Source organism: Alosa sapidissima, chromosome 6 (genome assembly GCF_018492685.1).
Source record: "Alosa sapidissima isolate fAloSap1 chromosome 6, fAloSap1.pri, whole genome shotgun sequence".
Taxonomy (NCBI): Eukaryota; Metazoa; Chordata; class Actinopteri; order Clupeiformes; family Clupeidae; genus Alosa; species Alosa sapidissima.
Genome location: NC_055962.1, coordinates 37,398,188 through 37,413,699, shown reverse-complemented (window position 1 = coordinate 37,413,699; position 15,512 = coordinate 37,398,188). Strand labels below are relative to the sequence as shown.

At 44.6% G+C, this 15,512-nt stretch overlaps 1 protein-coding gene across 1 annotated transcript in view; it reads right to left on the bottom strand.

The window, feature by feature from the left end:
• The window catches only part of kif25 (kinesin family member 25), a 20,693-nt gene extending 5,955 nt beyond the window's left edge, over positions 1 to 14,738 (bottom strand). The window contains exons 1-11 of the mRNA XM_042095128.1: positions 14,326 to 14,738; positions 13,953 to 14,018; positions 12,889 to 13,011; positions 12,134 to 12,275; positions 5,774 to 5,877; positions 5,348 to 5,433; positions 3,913 to 3,949; positions 3,520 to 3,587; positions 3,043 to 3,117; positions 1,270 to 1,413; positions 226 to 405 (exon numbers count right to left, since the gene is read on the bottom strand). Of these exons, the coding sequence (XP_041951062.1) occupies positions 226 to 405; positions 1,270 to 1,413; positions 3,043 to 3,117; positions 3,520 to 3,587; positions 3,913 to 3,949; positions 5,348 to 5,433; positions 5,774 to 5,877; positions 12,134 to 12,275; positions 12,889 to 13,011; positions 13,953 to 14,018; positions 14,326 to 14,394 (1,094 nt within the window). The 5' untranslated portion in view covers positions 14,395 to 14,738. The remainder of the gene's footprint in view (positions 1 to 225; positions 406 to 1,269; positions 1,414 to 3,042; positions 3,118 to 3,519; positions 3,588 to 3,912; positions 3,950 to 5,347; positions 5,434 to 5,773; positions 5,878 to 12,133; positions 12,276 to 12,888; positions 13,012 to 13,952; positions 14,019 to 14,325) is intronic.
• Between the last annotated feature and the right edge of the window lie 774 nt (positions 14,739 to 15,512).

Sequence of the window (15,512 nt, the reverse complement as noted above, 5' to 3'; positions counted from 1 at the left end):
TATCAAAAGCTGTGCAACATTATTATAATAATGAACATGTGCAACATTACTATAATAATGAGCAGTCCACACCATCATAGCTGTGCAATATTACTATAATAATGAGCAGTCCACACTATCAAAAGCTGTGCAACATTAGCAACATTACTATAATAATGAACATGTGCAACATTACTATAATAATGAGCAGTCTTTGGAGGTAGCTGGCAGCAGCTTGTCACTCACTCATGGGCGAGGCAGGGCACCTCACTGGTACCAGTCGCCGTGGTGATGACGTCGCGCTTGACCGCGCCGGTGGCGACACCATCCTCATCTTTGGCCAGCAGGTCCAGGACCTCGTTGTTGTAGACCTCCACCACCGACACCTCCACAGTGTGACTGCCCACTGGACGCTCCGAGATCAGTCTGACACACACACACACACACACACAAAGATACACACACACACACAGACACAAAGATACACACACAGACACAGACACACACACAAAGATACACACCGATACACACACACACACACACACACACACACACACACACACACACACACACTCACGCATGCACACACAAACACGCACACAAAGATAGACACCGACACACACACACACGACATTAAGATCTTCAGAAACACGTAAACATCAACAGATTATATGCGCTTAGTGCACGGTGACCATGCATGTCAGAACTCTGCCCTGATAAACCTACTCCTTCCCCCTTACACACACACACACACACACACAGACCCATGCACACAAACGCTCACACACACATACACTAATGCTAATACACACACACAGACCCATGCACACAAACGCTCACAGACACACATACACTAATGCTAATATACACACACACACAGACCCATGCACACAAACGCTCACAGACACACATACACTAATGCTAATATACACACAGACACACACACACACACACACACACACACACACACACACACACACACACACAAATGCTCAGACACACATACACTAATGCTAATACACACACACACACACACACACACACACACACACAAATGCTCAGACACACATACACTAATGCTAATATACACACACACAAACACACAGACACACACACACACACACACACACACACACACACACACAAATGCTCAGACACACATACACTAATGCTAATATACACACACACACACACACACACACAGACACACACTAATGCTAACACACACACACACAGACCCACACAGACACACTAATGCTAATACACACACACACACACACACACACACACCTAAAGAGCTCAGAGGCAGCATTGGGGATGATTCCTTCTTGGTCTCCGACTGCAGAACTGGCGGGGTTGTCATGGTGAGAGCCAATCATAGTGTGCGTCTTCCCACTTCCTGTTTGGCCATACGCCATGATGCACACATTGTACCTGAAACACACACACGCACACGCACACACACATACACACGCACACACACGCATACAATACACATGCACACACACACGCACACACACGCATACAATACACATGCACACACACACGCACACCCATACACACACGCACGCACACACACACGCGCACACACACGCACACGTTCCCAATAAAACTAAGTCTTCATTTCATTGCTTGAGTCATTACATACAAAATTGTATGTTATCAAATTCTGTCACAATGCTGTAGAATTGCAAAGAGCATATACAGTAAAACTGTGAAACGTACATATTCAGTGTCTTGTACTCACTTACTCCCCTAACTACAGCAATGTGTAACTTTACTGTAGTTTTCAAATGGCTGTACAAGTAGTGTATAGTGCTGTCTTGAGCATTTGCAGGTAGTGTCACCGAGTTATGACCTTTTTTTGCATGAGAATACACTGAGAGCATAAACTGTCGTAATGAAAACATGACAAAGCCATTTGACTATCTTGTTCATAAATGATGGTGTCAAGACTTCTCATTTTGATGACACTGGCAGTTTCATTGACATAAATACTTGCTTTTGAGGAATGGACTATCCATTTTGAGCAAGTGACGTGCTTTTGCAGGTTATCAACTAGGTTTTGCAGTTTGCACTAATTGTTTTGAGAAATGCACTAACTGCTGTGCAAATGTTAATAGTGATGTGAGAAAAGCACCAAAGCGACTGAGAAAAACTGTAAGGTTTTAAACTCCTGAGCCTGTGTTGTTATCTGAATAAGACAAACAGCATGACGCACTTGCACCACAGAGTCATACAAACACACTCTCTCTCACACACACAGACACACATACACTCACTCTCACGCCACCAACCACACACACTAGGTACACTATGCAAGATTTTCACCTTAATATAATCTTTCCGAAGGTGCTTGTAACTTCTAATAGGCTGATTGTTCACCTAGCATAGCTATACAGCATAAACGTAACAAGTCGCTACTGAGAAAACCAGCCATGCAACTTCCAAAAAAAGGCGGCCCCACAGATCTTGCGTAATCGTGAAACATTACCTTGTTGGCAGATAGAGCTCTTTGGAGATAGTTTTTGCCTGTTGTTAATCCTTCACCTCCACAACAAAAGCATTTGCATTGTGTACAGGGGGATAAGTCGCGAGAAGTTTGCTATTTACAATAGCAGAGTAATATATCGCAACTCTAGAGGGAGCTCTATGGTGGTCAAAAATACCTGAACCTGCATAGTATACCTTTAATGCCTGGTCACACACGGACATACACACACACACACACACACACACACACACACAAACACACAAACACACACACACACTGACAAAGAAACACACAGACACAGACACACACACACAGACATACACACACACACACACACACACACACTGACAAAGAAAGACAAAGAAACACACAGACACAGACGCAGACACAGACGCAGACACACACACACACGCACACATACACATACATATGCACACGCACATTCACACGCCCACGCCCACGCACACGCACACGCACACGCACACGCACACGCACACGCACACGCACACGCACACGCACACACACACACACACACACACACACACACACACACACACACACTCCCTCACCCATCCAGCAGTGAGGTGAGCAGCGGTCTCACTTCCTCAAAGACGGCCTCCTGGGAGTCGCCAGGCCCATGCACCCTGCCAATCACACCACAGCACAGGACTGATGTCATCAACGGAAGGACAGCATGACCACACAGCCATGAATGCGTTACTACCACCACTACTCTAAGAGTTTGTCGTCATCATAAGTCCAGAAATAGGCAGAACAATACTGTCCTGCGGTCCCTTAGCAAATCCCAACATGATGAAGGAAAGACAAAGTCGTCTCCAGCGCAGCAGCCCATACCGCGCGTGTGTGTGTGTGTGTGTGTGTGTGTGTGTGTGTGTGTGTGTGTGTGTGTGTGTGTGTGTGTGTGTGTGTGTGTGGTACTGTTGTCCTTCTTTGTTTCCCCATTCTGTAAGTGACTTTGGGTCTTTGAAAAGCGCTATACAAATAAAATGAATTATTATTATTATTATTATTATTATTATTATTACCTTTCAAACTCAAACACCTTGTTGGGGATTTGGCTTCCTGGTTTGGCACAGTTAACAAGGACAGTGTCCTGTAGGAGAGAGAGACCAGAGCAGACCATCACACACTGGACATAACGACCGTCAAAACAAACACCATGTAAAGAAACCACAGGACATAAAGACCATCACACACTGGACATAACGAAGGTCAAAACAAACACCATGTAAAAAAGACCATCACAAAGCAACACAAACACCAGAGGAGGAATCACCATGACAACAGTCAAAACAAACTCCAGACGACAGTCACGGAGCTACACAAACACCATATAAGGAATCACCATGACGACAGTCACAGAGCTACACAAACACCATAAGAAACTACAGGACACGACGAGAGTCATGGTCACTCACGTCATTCACCGCCTGGACCACTTCCTCAAGGGCTGACCTGGAAAAGGGCAAGAATGTATTGTATGTATATATACCATATATTAGTATGTATGTATGTATATTTATATTATGAGATACACATTGATCAATTCACATCACATTAAAAATATATATTTGCAAAACAATTTCAATTATCAGGAATAATCTAAATGACATATCACTGGACTAAACAATGAATAAATGAATGAATGCATGAGAGGATGAATGGATGAATGAATGAGCCGATGAATGAATACGTGGATTAATGAATAAGCGGATGAATGAGTGAGTGAATGCATGGATGAATAAATGAGTGAATGAATGAGTGGATGAATGAATGAGTGGATGCATGAGTGGATGAGTGAATGAATGAATGAATGAATGAGTGGATGGATGGATGAGTGGATGAATGAATGAGTGAATGAATGAGTGGATGAGTGGATGCATGAGTGAGTGGATGAATGAATAAATGAGTGGATAGATGGATGAGTGGATGGATGGATGAGTGGATGGATGGATGGATGAGTGGCTGGATGGATGAGTGGATGGAGGGATGAGTGGATGGATGGATAAGTGGATGGATGGATAAGTGGGTGGATGGATGAGTGGCTGGATGGATGAGTGGATGGAGGGATGAGTGGATGGATGGATAAGTGGATGGATGGATGAGTGGATGGATGAATGTATGCATGGATGGATGAGTGGATGGATGAATGAGTGGATGGATTAATGTATGCATGGATGGATGAGTGGATGGATGAATGAGTGGATGGATTAATGTATGCATGGCTGGATGAGTGGATGGATGAATGTATGCATGGATGGATGAGTGGATGGATGAATGAGTGGATGGATGGATGAGTGGATGGATTAATGTATGCATGGATGGATGAGTGGATGGATGAATGAGTGGATGGATTAATGTATGCATGGATGGATGAGTGGATGGATGGATGAGTGGATGGATTAATGTATGCATGGATGGATGAGTGGATGGATTAATGTATGGATGAATAAATGAGTGGATGGATGGATGAGTGGATGGATGGATGAGTGGATGGATGAGTGGATGGATGGATGAGTGGATGGATGGATGAGTGGATGGATTAATGTATGCATGGATGGATGAGTGGATGGATGAATGTATGCATGGATGGATGAGTGGATGGATGAATGTATGCATGGATGGATGAGTGGATGGATTAATGTATGCATGGCTGGATGAGTGGATGGATGGATGAGTGGATGGATTAATGTATGCATGGATGGATGAGTGGATGGATGGATGAGTGGATGGATGGATGAGTGGATGGATTAATGTATGCATGGATGGATGAGTGGATGGATGGATGAGTGGATGGATGGATGAGTGGATGGATTAATGTATGCATGGCTGTAAGAGCCGTAGCTGTGATACCCTGTGGCTGCCGTGGCTTCAAGTCCGCGGTCCAAAGGCATGATGGGTCGGACTCGACAGTGAACTCGGATATTCCCCCGCAGCTCCTGCAGAGAGAGGAGAAGAGACCAACACACTCAGATCAACTGCCATTCCTGAGTCCAAAACAGACTAACTTACTATTACTAATTATTATTATTGATTCAGTATATTCAATTCATTGCATGTATTTCACACTCTGTCATCTTTCTGAGGTTGTTACCCATCCGTGTAGCCTTGGAGACTTGTGCCTTTGATGTGTGTGTTGCCACACAACTGAGGGAGTTTCACTACAGCATACAGTACACCACACACACACTTCCCACACATCGCCATGGTAACCACAGCGCAGGGTTGAGCTGTGACCAGGCGGAGGTCAGAGGTCAGAGGTCACGGCGGCTCACTCACCACCAGAGCGTTGTGCAGCAGCCTCCTGCGCTGGCGCTCCGTCCTGCACCGCTCCTTCTCCTCCTCTAGAGAGCGCTCCAGAGCACCCACCTGCGCCTGCAGCCCTGAAACACACACACACACAGAGGGTCAACATGGCACCCTAGTGTCTGCAACCAGACTCCAAACCAGACACGAACAGTCAAGTATAAGTATACATAAGTATATATACTCTTTTGAGCCCGTGAGGGAAATTTGGTCTCTGCATTTATCTCAATCCGTGAATTAGTGAAACATACTCAGCACACAGTGAACACACAGTGAGGTGAAGCACACACTAATCCCGGCGCAGTGAGCTGCCTGCTACAACAGCGTGCCTTTGCTCAAGGGCACGTTAGCCGTTCCTACTGGTCGGGGTTTGAACCGGCAACCCTCCGGTTACAAGTCCGAAGTGCTGACCAGTAGGCCACGGAGTTCCTCAGTTAGTCAGACGGAATAGAGAATAGAGCACTGGTAACCAAGACTGCTGCAGCCTTAACTAACAGCTCAACACTGCAGCTGCAACAGATCAACACTGCAGCTGCAACAACAGATCAACACTGCAGCTGTAACAACAACAGATCAACACTGCAGCTGCAACAGATCAACACTGCAGCTGTAACAACAGATCAACACTGCAGCTGTAACAACAACAGATCAACACTGCAGCTGTAACAACAACAGATCAACACTGCAGCTGCAACAGATCAACACTGCAGCTGTAACAACAACAGATCAACACTGCAGCTGCAACAGATCAACACTGCAGCTGTAACAACAACAGATCAACACTGCAGCTGTAACAACAACAGATCAACACTGCATCTGCAACAGATCAACACTGCAGCTGTAACAACAACAGATCAACACTGCAGCTGTAACAACAGATCAACACTGCAGCTGTAACAACAGATCAACACTGCAGCTGTAACAACAACAGATCAACACCGAGGGGAGGGGACCAGGGAGGAGGAGGGGACCAGGGGGGACTTAGAGAAGGAAGTGGATCAGTGGGCGTCTCATCTCCCCTGTCAGCAAAACCACACTAAGCTCCTCACACTCTTGGCTTCAGCTGCACACATACTGTAGATGCAGCCTGTATGCTGTGTGTGTGTGTTTGTGTGTGTGCGTGTACTCTAAACTCCCAATGATAACAACATGTTTATGATTCCATTGGTATTTCTTTCCATATCATTACAATTGTAAAGTGAAGTCCCAAAGAAAAGAAATACTGAAAGTAATCAGGAGAGAGTGTGTGTGTGTCCCATCAGATACGCATTTGTGTGATTACTGTCTTTAATCACAGCATGCTTGGGTGTGTGTGTGTGTGTGTGTGTGTGTGTGTGTGTGTGTGTGTGTGGAGATGAGATCCTCAAGGCCCCGGGGGACAGGTCGTCACCGTGACGCCCAGGTGAGGCATGTGACCTGCGTCCTTGCGGCGACCTCTGGGTGTGAGGGGTGGAGGGAGGAGGGGGGGGATTATCCCCTGGAACTCTACCTGTCAATCACCCACTGAACCAATCAAACCGCTGAACCATCCAAACCACTGAAACATCCAAACCACTGAACCATCCAAACCACTGAACCATCCAAACCATTGAACCATCCAAACCACTGAACCACCTTATCCAGTGTAGTCTGGCTGGCCTTGCGGCGATGGGAAATTGGAGACAGTGTTGTTCAAATGGCAATGATTAATTTATCTTTTGGCAGCAGGTAAAATGCCAGGAGAAAAAATAGCCAAAGAACTCCTCCAAAACAATAATTCGGATGTAAATTCATCTGATAAATTATTACAGTTTCCTGAAAAAGTAAACATCTTACATTATTACATTATTTAGTAAACATATTACATTATTCCCACAGCCCATAAATAGCATAAACAACCCAACCCAGCATATTTCTGATATCACCAGGTAAAAAGTTCAAATGTCCTTCCCGACTTTCCATCGGGTCTTTGCCATAGATATTAGAAAGCTAGATACCGCATTCCCGTCGAGTTCTACTAGGTGGAGTATGTGAACGTGTCCGCCATATTGCTGGGGGCAAACACCTTACTTTCTATGAGCAACACTTGACGACAATCAGAGGCACCTGTCTGATTTCCAATCAGAATCACCTATTTCTCCACTGGCTTCCAGTTATCGTTGCCCCCATCATGATGCTGGCGCTGGTGAGTAGTGCACTATTGACCATTTACGCAAAAAACGGAAATATGTCACAGTAGCGTAAACCCAGTTCCGTTGTATGCTTTGTTGATGGAGAAAAGGCAGCTACGGTAACGTTAGAGTGTTTTCGACAAGCCTGACTTGTCTTCCAAATTCACCAGCGCCGATGTGGTGATGAGTGTGGTGATTCGGCCACTAAAGGGAACAAACTGGACAAGGGGTATTAATTCTTCCACGAAGAGTTTATCCACAATTACCAAGGTAAGTAAAGAAGAACATTGCTATAGCTAGCATTAGCCATATCACCGGTTATAACTCTGTTAACGTTAACTGTAAAGTAAGTAATGGTAAATCTTAGGTATTGTGAATTTGTAATATAGGGTATAACAAATCACATTGAAGATGCGTGTTTATGTTTAAGTGTGTGTGATGAAATGTTTAAGAAATGTCCGTATTAACCCCACATCCAGTTGGCCACCCTGAATGTAAAGCTTTGTATTAACAATGGTATGTACATGCGTGCATTTCGCAGTCAATGTTGTAATCAGTAGCCCCGTTTACATGGATACTTTTAATCTGATTACAAACGGAGTAACAGCTCCAACACCTCTACGGATTGGATTCGGCCCGTGGTGGAGATGGAACTCCCTCCTCAGCACGGTGGTCAGTCACTCTTTGTAATGTTTTTGACCTGGCGTGTGGTCTCCCCTGATGGTGTGGTGATCCTGGTCTCCCCTGATTGTCGTGGTCGAAGTCATCTTGTCTTAAAGTAAAGGTGGACTCATCCAGCGTTGTCTGGCGAAAACGCACCTGCTGCAATATCTTTTTCTTCAACTTTTTCCTTTTCCCCTTCAGCACCAGAGAAGTGTCGCCTGTAAAGTTTCCAGAAAGTGACCTAGTGAGACCTGGCGAGACTGCCACCTAGTGATAAACCCACGAAAATAAATGGCCTGGTTTTGACCTGACGTGCATGCGACATTGATTCGATCCAAAGCGGCAACCATCAAAAGCCGAGTTATGATAAAATGTCCAGATAAAATGTAGTTTTCGATCGTAATCTATTTCAGTTCTATTCATCATAGAGTTTCCAAAATCCCACATAAGGTGTGTTACAGTGTCTGTATTTGCGTAATTAAAAAAAAAGAAGCTAAAAACGCAATATTGCGTTTTTGACACTCAAAGTGTTAACCACTGAACCACACTCAGGAACCATCTTAACCACTGAACCGCACTCAGGAACCACACTCAGGTACCATCTTAACCACTGAACCGCACTCAGGAACCACACTCAGGAACCATCTTAACCACTGAACCGCACTCAGGAACCACACTCAGGAACCATCTTAACCACTGAACCGCACTCAGGAACCACACTCAGGAACCATCTTAACCACTGAACCATCTTAACCACTGAACCGCACTCAGGAACCATCTTAACCACTGAACCGCACTCAGGAACCACACTCAGGTACCATCTTAACCACTGAACCGCACTCAGGAACCACACTCAGGAACCATCTTAACCACTGAACCGCACTCAGGAACCACACTCAGGAACCATCTTAACCACTGAACCATCTTAACCACTGAACCATCTTAACCACTGAACCGCACTCAGGAACCATCTTAACCACTGAACCGCACTCAGGAACCACACTCAGGTACTATCTTAACCATTGAACCATCTTAACCAATGAACCGCACTCAGGAACCATCTTAACCACTGAACCGCACTCAGGAACCCATCTTAACCACTGAACCGCACTCAGGAACCACACTCAGGAACCACACTCAGGAACCACACTCAGGAACCATCTTAACCACTGAACCGCACCCAGGAAACTCAGGAACAATCTGTGTACACAACAGCTAAAGGGCTGAATAGCAGGATGTTCTTATACCTGTCCCCTTTACCAGGGTAGTGGGTACCTGTAGGCACCTGAAATGGAAACAAGCCTTATCTTAACAGCTGAATCAGTCAGCAAACGAGCCTTATTTTAACCACCAAATCAGTCAGCAAACGAGTCTTATCTTAACCACCAAATCAGTCAGCAAACAAGTCTTATCTTAACCACCGAATCAGTATGAAAACGAGCCTTATTTCAATTACCCAACACGATGGAACATTACACTGACAAGGGTTAATTACCAAGCATGATGGAACATTACACTAAAAAGGGTTAATTACCAAGCATGATGGAACATGACACTGAGAAGGGTTAATTACCCAGCATGATGGAACATTACACTAAAAAGGGTTAATTACCCAGCACAATGGGACATGACACTGAAGGGTTAATTACCCAGCATGATAGAACGTGACACTGAAGGGTTAATTACCCAGCATGATAGAATGTGACACTGCAGGGTTAATTACCCAGCATGATAGAACATGGCACGGAAGGGTTAATTACCCAGCATGATAGAACAGACCGTTGCTAAGTATAACAGACCGCCGTCAAGGAAAATGGGTTTTGTGCTTCTAATTCACGTCTTTCATATCATTACGCAAGGACTGGAACTTAATTCAAAAGTGAAAGCAGACGGTTGTTCAGCTGTGTTCTAAAGAATGTTTGATTCAAGTTCAGCGTGTGCTGTTGCGAACTATTTGTTTCTCAGCAAAAGCCACAATGAAACGGTAACAAATAGGCTATAGCCTTGAAAGTATCTATCTATCTATCTATCTATCTAGGCTATGTAGTCTAAAGAGTCATATCGTGGGGAGTTTATTGTTTCGTTTTGGCAAGTAGCCGTGTAATAAGCGGGATAATGTATAGAACTCCGGTCATTATCGGGAAATAGGTCCCTTCAGGGCGGAAAAAGATCCCTCCGCGTCCGGTTCGCCCTGTCGGGACTCATTTCCTGATAATGACCGGCGTTCTATACACTATCCCTTACGTATACTTTCTGATCACTTTCCCTGAAAGCAATCTATGTTATGGCTTAGACAATGTAGATGCCTTCTTATAGGGCTGTACAATATGACCAAAATCTCATATCACAATAGGTCATCTCATATCCTTATACACAATAGGTCATCTCATATCCTTATATACATATCATATTATAGCAGCACATTTTCTGTAAACTTAAGTCAATGTTAATATAGCCAAACACATGGAAAGGCCCATTTAGGCCTACTGTACTGTGAGTGGCGATAACTAACCTGACTTTCATACTGTCAACGGAGACCAGATTAAGGTGCTCACTCTCTGCGTGGTCGCCATATTGGCTCTGCATGGTACATTAAGGTACTCACTCTAGACGATACATTACGGTATTCACTCTCGGCGTGGTCGCCATATTGGCTCTGCATGGTACATTAAGGTTCTCACTCTAGACGGTACATTACGGTGCGGTACTCACTCTCAATCAGTATAAGACAATTTTATATTTTGTAGCAAACTTTGTCAGGGACCCCCTGACAATGTGTTGTGGACGCCACTTTGAGAACCAATGCTTTAGACCAGGGGTGGGCAAACTTTTTGGCTCAAGGGCCACATTGGGTTTTGAAAATTGGCCGGCGGGCCGCACAACAAAAATAGCGAGCAGCCTGATAACTAAATGAAATGCTCGGCGGGCCGGATGAAAGTGCTTGGCGGGCCGGAGTTTGCCCACCCCTGCTCTAGACGATACATTACGGTATTCACTCTCGGCGTGGTCGCCATATTGGCTCTGCATGGTAGATTAAGGTACTCACTCTAGACGGTACATTACGGTACTCACTCTAGACGGTGCATTACGGTACTCACTCTAGACGGTGCATTACGGTATTCACTCTCGGCGTGGTCGCCATATTGGCTCTGCATGGTACATTACGGTACTCACTCTCGGCGTGGTCGCCATATTGGCTCTGCATGGTACATAACGGTACTCACTCTCGACGGTACATTACGGTGCGGTACTCACTCTGGGCGTGGTCGCCATGTTGGCTCTGCATGGTACATTACGGTACTCACTCTCGGCGTGGTCGCCATGTTGGCTCTAGACGGTACATTACGTTGCGGTACTCACTCTCGGCGTGGTCGCCATGTTGGCTCTGGACGGTACATTACGTTGCGATACTCACTCTCGGCGTGGTCGCCATGTTGGCTCTGGACGGTACATTACGGTACTCACTCTCGGCGTGGTCGCCATGTTGGCTCTGGACGGTACATTACGGTGCGGTACTCACTCTCGGCGTGGTCGCCATGTTGGCTCTGGACGGTGGAGCTGAGGACGGCCGTCCGCTCCAGGAGCTCCTTGCTCTGAGTCTCCAGCTCGCGGGCGAAGCTCAGGTACACGGCAAACACCTCCCGCAGGTCCCTCTTCAGCACCTGAGCACAAGCACAACCACCACCACCACAACCACAACAACAACAACAACCACAACAACAACACATCAATCAGACAGGCAATGTATCATTTCCACAGCCAAAACCACCTGCAACACTACACATCAATCAGACAGGCTTTGTTCTACATTATGGGGAACTAGTCAGGGAACCTGCACACATCTCCAAAATCTAAATCACTAGCTTGTGAGTTTTTTTTTTTTTTCAAAACTTAAATCACTTAACACTTTTGTAATGCATAATGGTGTAATAGGCCTAATGGTATGTAATAGAGTTGTAATTAAACATGATGTTCTCATCTAGTTTTATCTCTATGTGCTATGAATGCCTTGAATTTCCCCTTAGGGATCAATAAAGTATCTATCTAGCCATGCAGATGTAAATTATATCCCTCCACACAAGCATGACCAGCTTCCTCAGATGGTCACACCAGCATGTCCAGCTGGTGGCCCAACCAGCTACACCAGCAAAGACCAGCAAGAGCTGGAAGAAAACCAGCAAAGACCAGCTAAAACCAGCTACCAGCATAGCTGTTTTTTCCAGCAGGGATATATGTTCATATATTGCCATGTATCACATTTGTGTATGGGCCTACCTGCACTTCGGCCAGGAGTTTGCCCAGGGAGAGGTGAGCACTCTTCTGGGAGCTCCTGCGGAGTTGGCACTGCCGCTGCGCCTCCTGCTGGCCCTCCTGGTCCCGGCGCAGGCGGCCCAGACACTACCACCCGCAACCAGCAGGGGCAGCGACGCGGCCGGGGCGGGAGGAGAGGAGACATCAGTTAACTAACTGGTATTGTTCATTGGACTATAGGCTATATCTCTGACCTCAGGGGGGTTAAACACGATGGAAAGGTTATTCAAATCAGTAAGAAAAAAACAATTCACGTTGTAACAACACTGTGTTCTCAATTCACATATTTAACACACCTAACCTCAACATAAGGTAAGGTAAGGTAAGGTAACTTTATTTGTACCCAAGGGTAGATTTAGTTGCAGGTCAAAAGAGTGGGCTTCTTACACATGTACACATAGATGACATTAAACGACATTGACAGATAACAGTGGCATAACAGTGGCAACGGTGCTCTAGACATAGGAATATAGATACCAATTATATATTAATATTATTAGTATCAAATTCAGTAGATACAAATGCAAAATAAAAGTCATCACAACAGATACAAGAGCTAAACCAGATTAAATAAATAAATACATTGAGAGGGCTGTGCAGTCAATAAGTTAAAAAAGTTAGTGTGTAATCTAACAGTAAGTGTCAACACACACCTATCCTCAACATGTCACCATTAACACACCTAACCTCAACATGTCTTCACAGCACAATAAGTAGGCCAGTGAAGTGCTACAATTTTCAATAACACATTTCATTCATGTACTACACCAATTTTGGTTATAGACTAGCTGTAGCCTATATTCACGATTGCTGACCTTAGTCAAAAATATGTGTGCAACATCAGTAGGCTACATATCTAGGCTAAAGCCACTTATTATCCAGACAGAGTCACCATCTGCCAGGCTGAGAAATCCACGAGAGGCGCCATTGCAGTGCCAGGCCGGGACCTCACACAGCCTAGCCGCGTTCATTGAGACGGTGAATCACTGACATGATAGCGATTCCAGGCGGGCTCTGGCGATACCTACCTCGGCCAGCCGGAGGTGAAGAAGGGCATTCTCCGTCTCCAGCTCCAAAATACGCTCCTCTTTACTCTGCAAAAAACACCGTTACAAACACACTCTGAACATGTAACGTTAAGTTAGGCTACTCTGCGAAATACACGGGTTACAAAGACACTGAAACTGTAACGTTAACTTTAGCAGGCTAGCATTTGTTTTGACATTCAGAGACTATGCTACATTTCTCATTTTAAAAGTGAAATGGGCATAACACTTTTTAGCCTACCTTCAAAATATCTGTAGCCTAACGTTAACATGTCAAGCAATCAAATGACACCTACAAGCTTCCTCTAAGCTGTTTTTATTCAATCATTATAATATAGTAGCCTAAGATACTCACCCTGAGTTTATGTTCCAACAGGTGCACTTGGTGCGCAAATATCTGGTCCCGGTTAATAAAAAGTGGCATTATGCTCAAGTTAATATAAAAAAGAATAAAAAAAATCCTCGGAGGTTAACGGCTTGGTGAAATGGACAGGACATCAGCCAGAGCAGGCTACTTTGACAGTTCCAGTAATCGGCTTACCGTTACCACACGACATGCGTGCCCGGCAGTAAGCTACAGCGTTCTGTCTCAGGAAAACATCCACTTCAATTGGGGCCACAGACATCTTAATGCGTTTTTTTCCCTTCAATGGCTATATAAGTGTTTGACTTCATTAATTTAAGAGGTACAGTCCTAATGCAGACCTATCAGCAAGTAGGACTGCAGTTCGAGATAAATAGGCCAATTTTGTCATTGGACTGTGGGGAAACGAACAAAATATGGCATCATATTACAATAAATATTTTGGTCCATAAAACTATGTTGTTTATGTAACCATTTTTTACAGCTTTAAATTATGATTAAAAATGTACAAAATTAAAAGTTGCATGCCATGATTCTGGTGGACGTGGTAAAAAAATAAAGGCAGTGCGCTCTCTAGTGGTGGAAAAAGTGTCCTACAAGGTCACGGCCACTTAACTCTGAGCTCAATAGTGTGGTCATATTGACACTCATTATTTATAGAGAACCAGGGAGTAGAACATAGTTGGAGTACTTTATAAACACATGACTGTAACTATCCCATTAAAACACAAACCCAAACACACACACACAGACACACAGACACAGAAGGTAGTGCTTTGGGGTTGTGTCTTTATTCTTCCTCAGAGTTCAACCCTGGTTTCTTTTGTAAACATTATTTTCTCTGGGATAACTTCCATTCAATATTACATTTTATTAAAAAGTCTAATCTACTAGAAGCATCTGACACAGGCTAGACTAGCTGTGATGGCACAAAGAACACAGAAGACAGGCATATTTCCCTGACATAGACTACAGTGCCTATAGGCCTACTTCATTATAAATGCATATGATGACAGCTACTTTGATTAGTTTCACCCAGACACTCTGAATCAGCTTCCCTTTCCATCCAGAAGAGTCTCCAGTATATTATTTATTTAATGTATATCTCCACTAAATTCCTGGCTGCCATTGTCACTGGCCTTAAGAGTTATTTAGCGCCCCCCTGTGGTCAGTTTTGC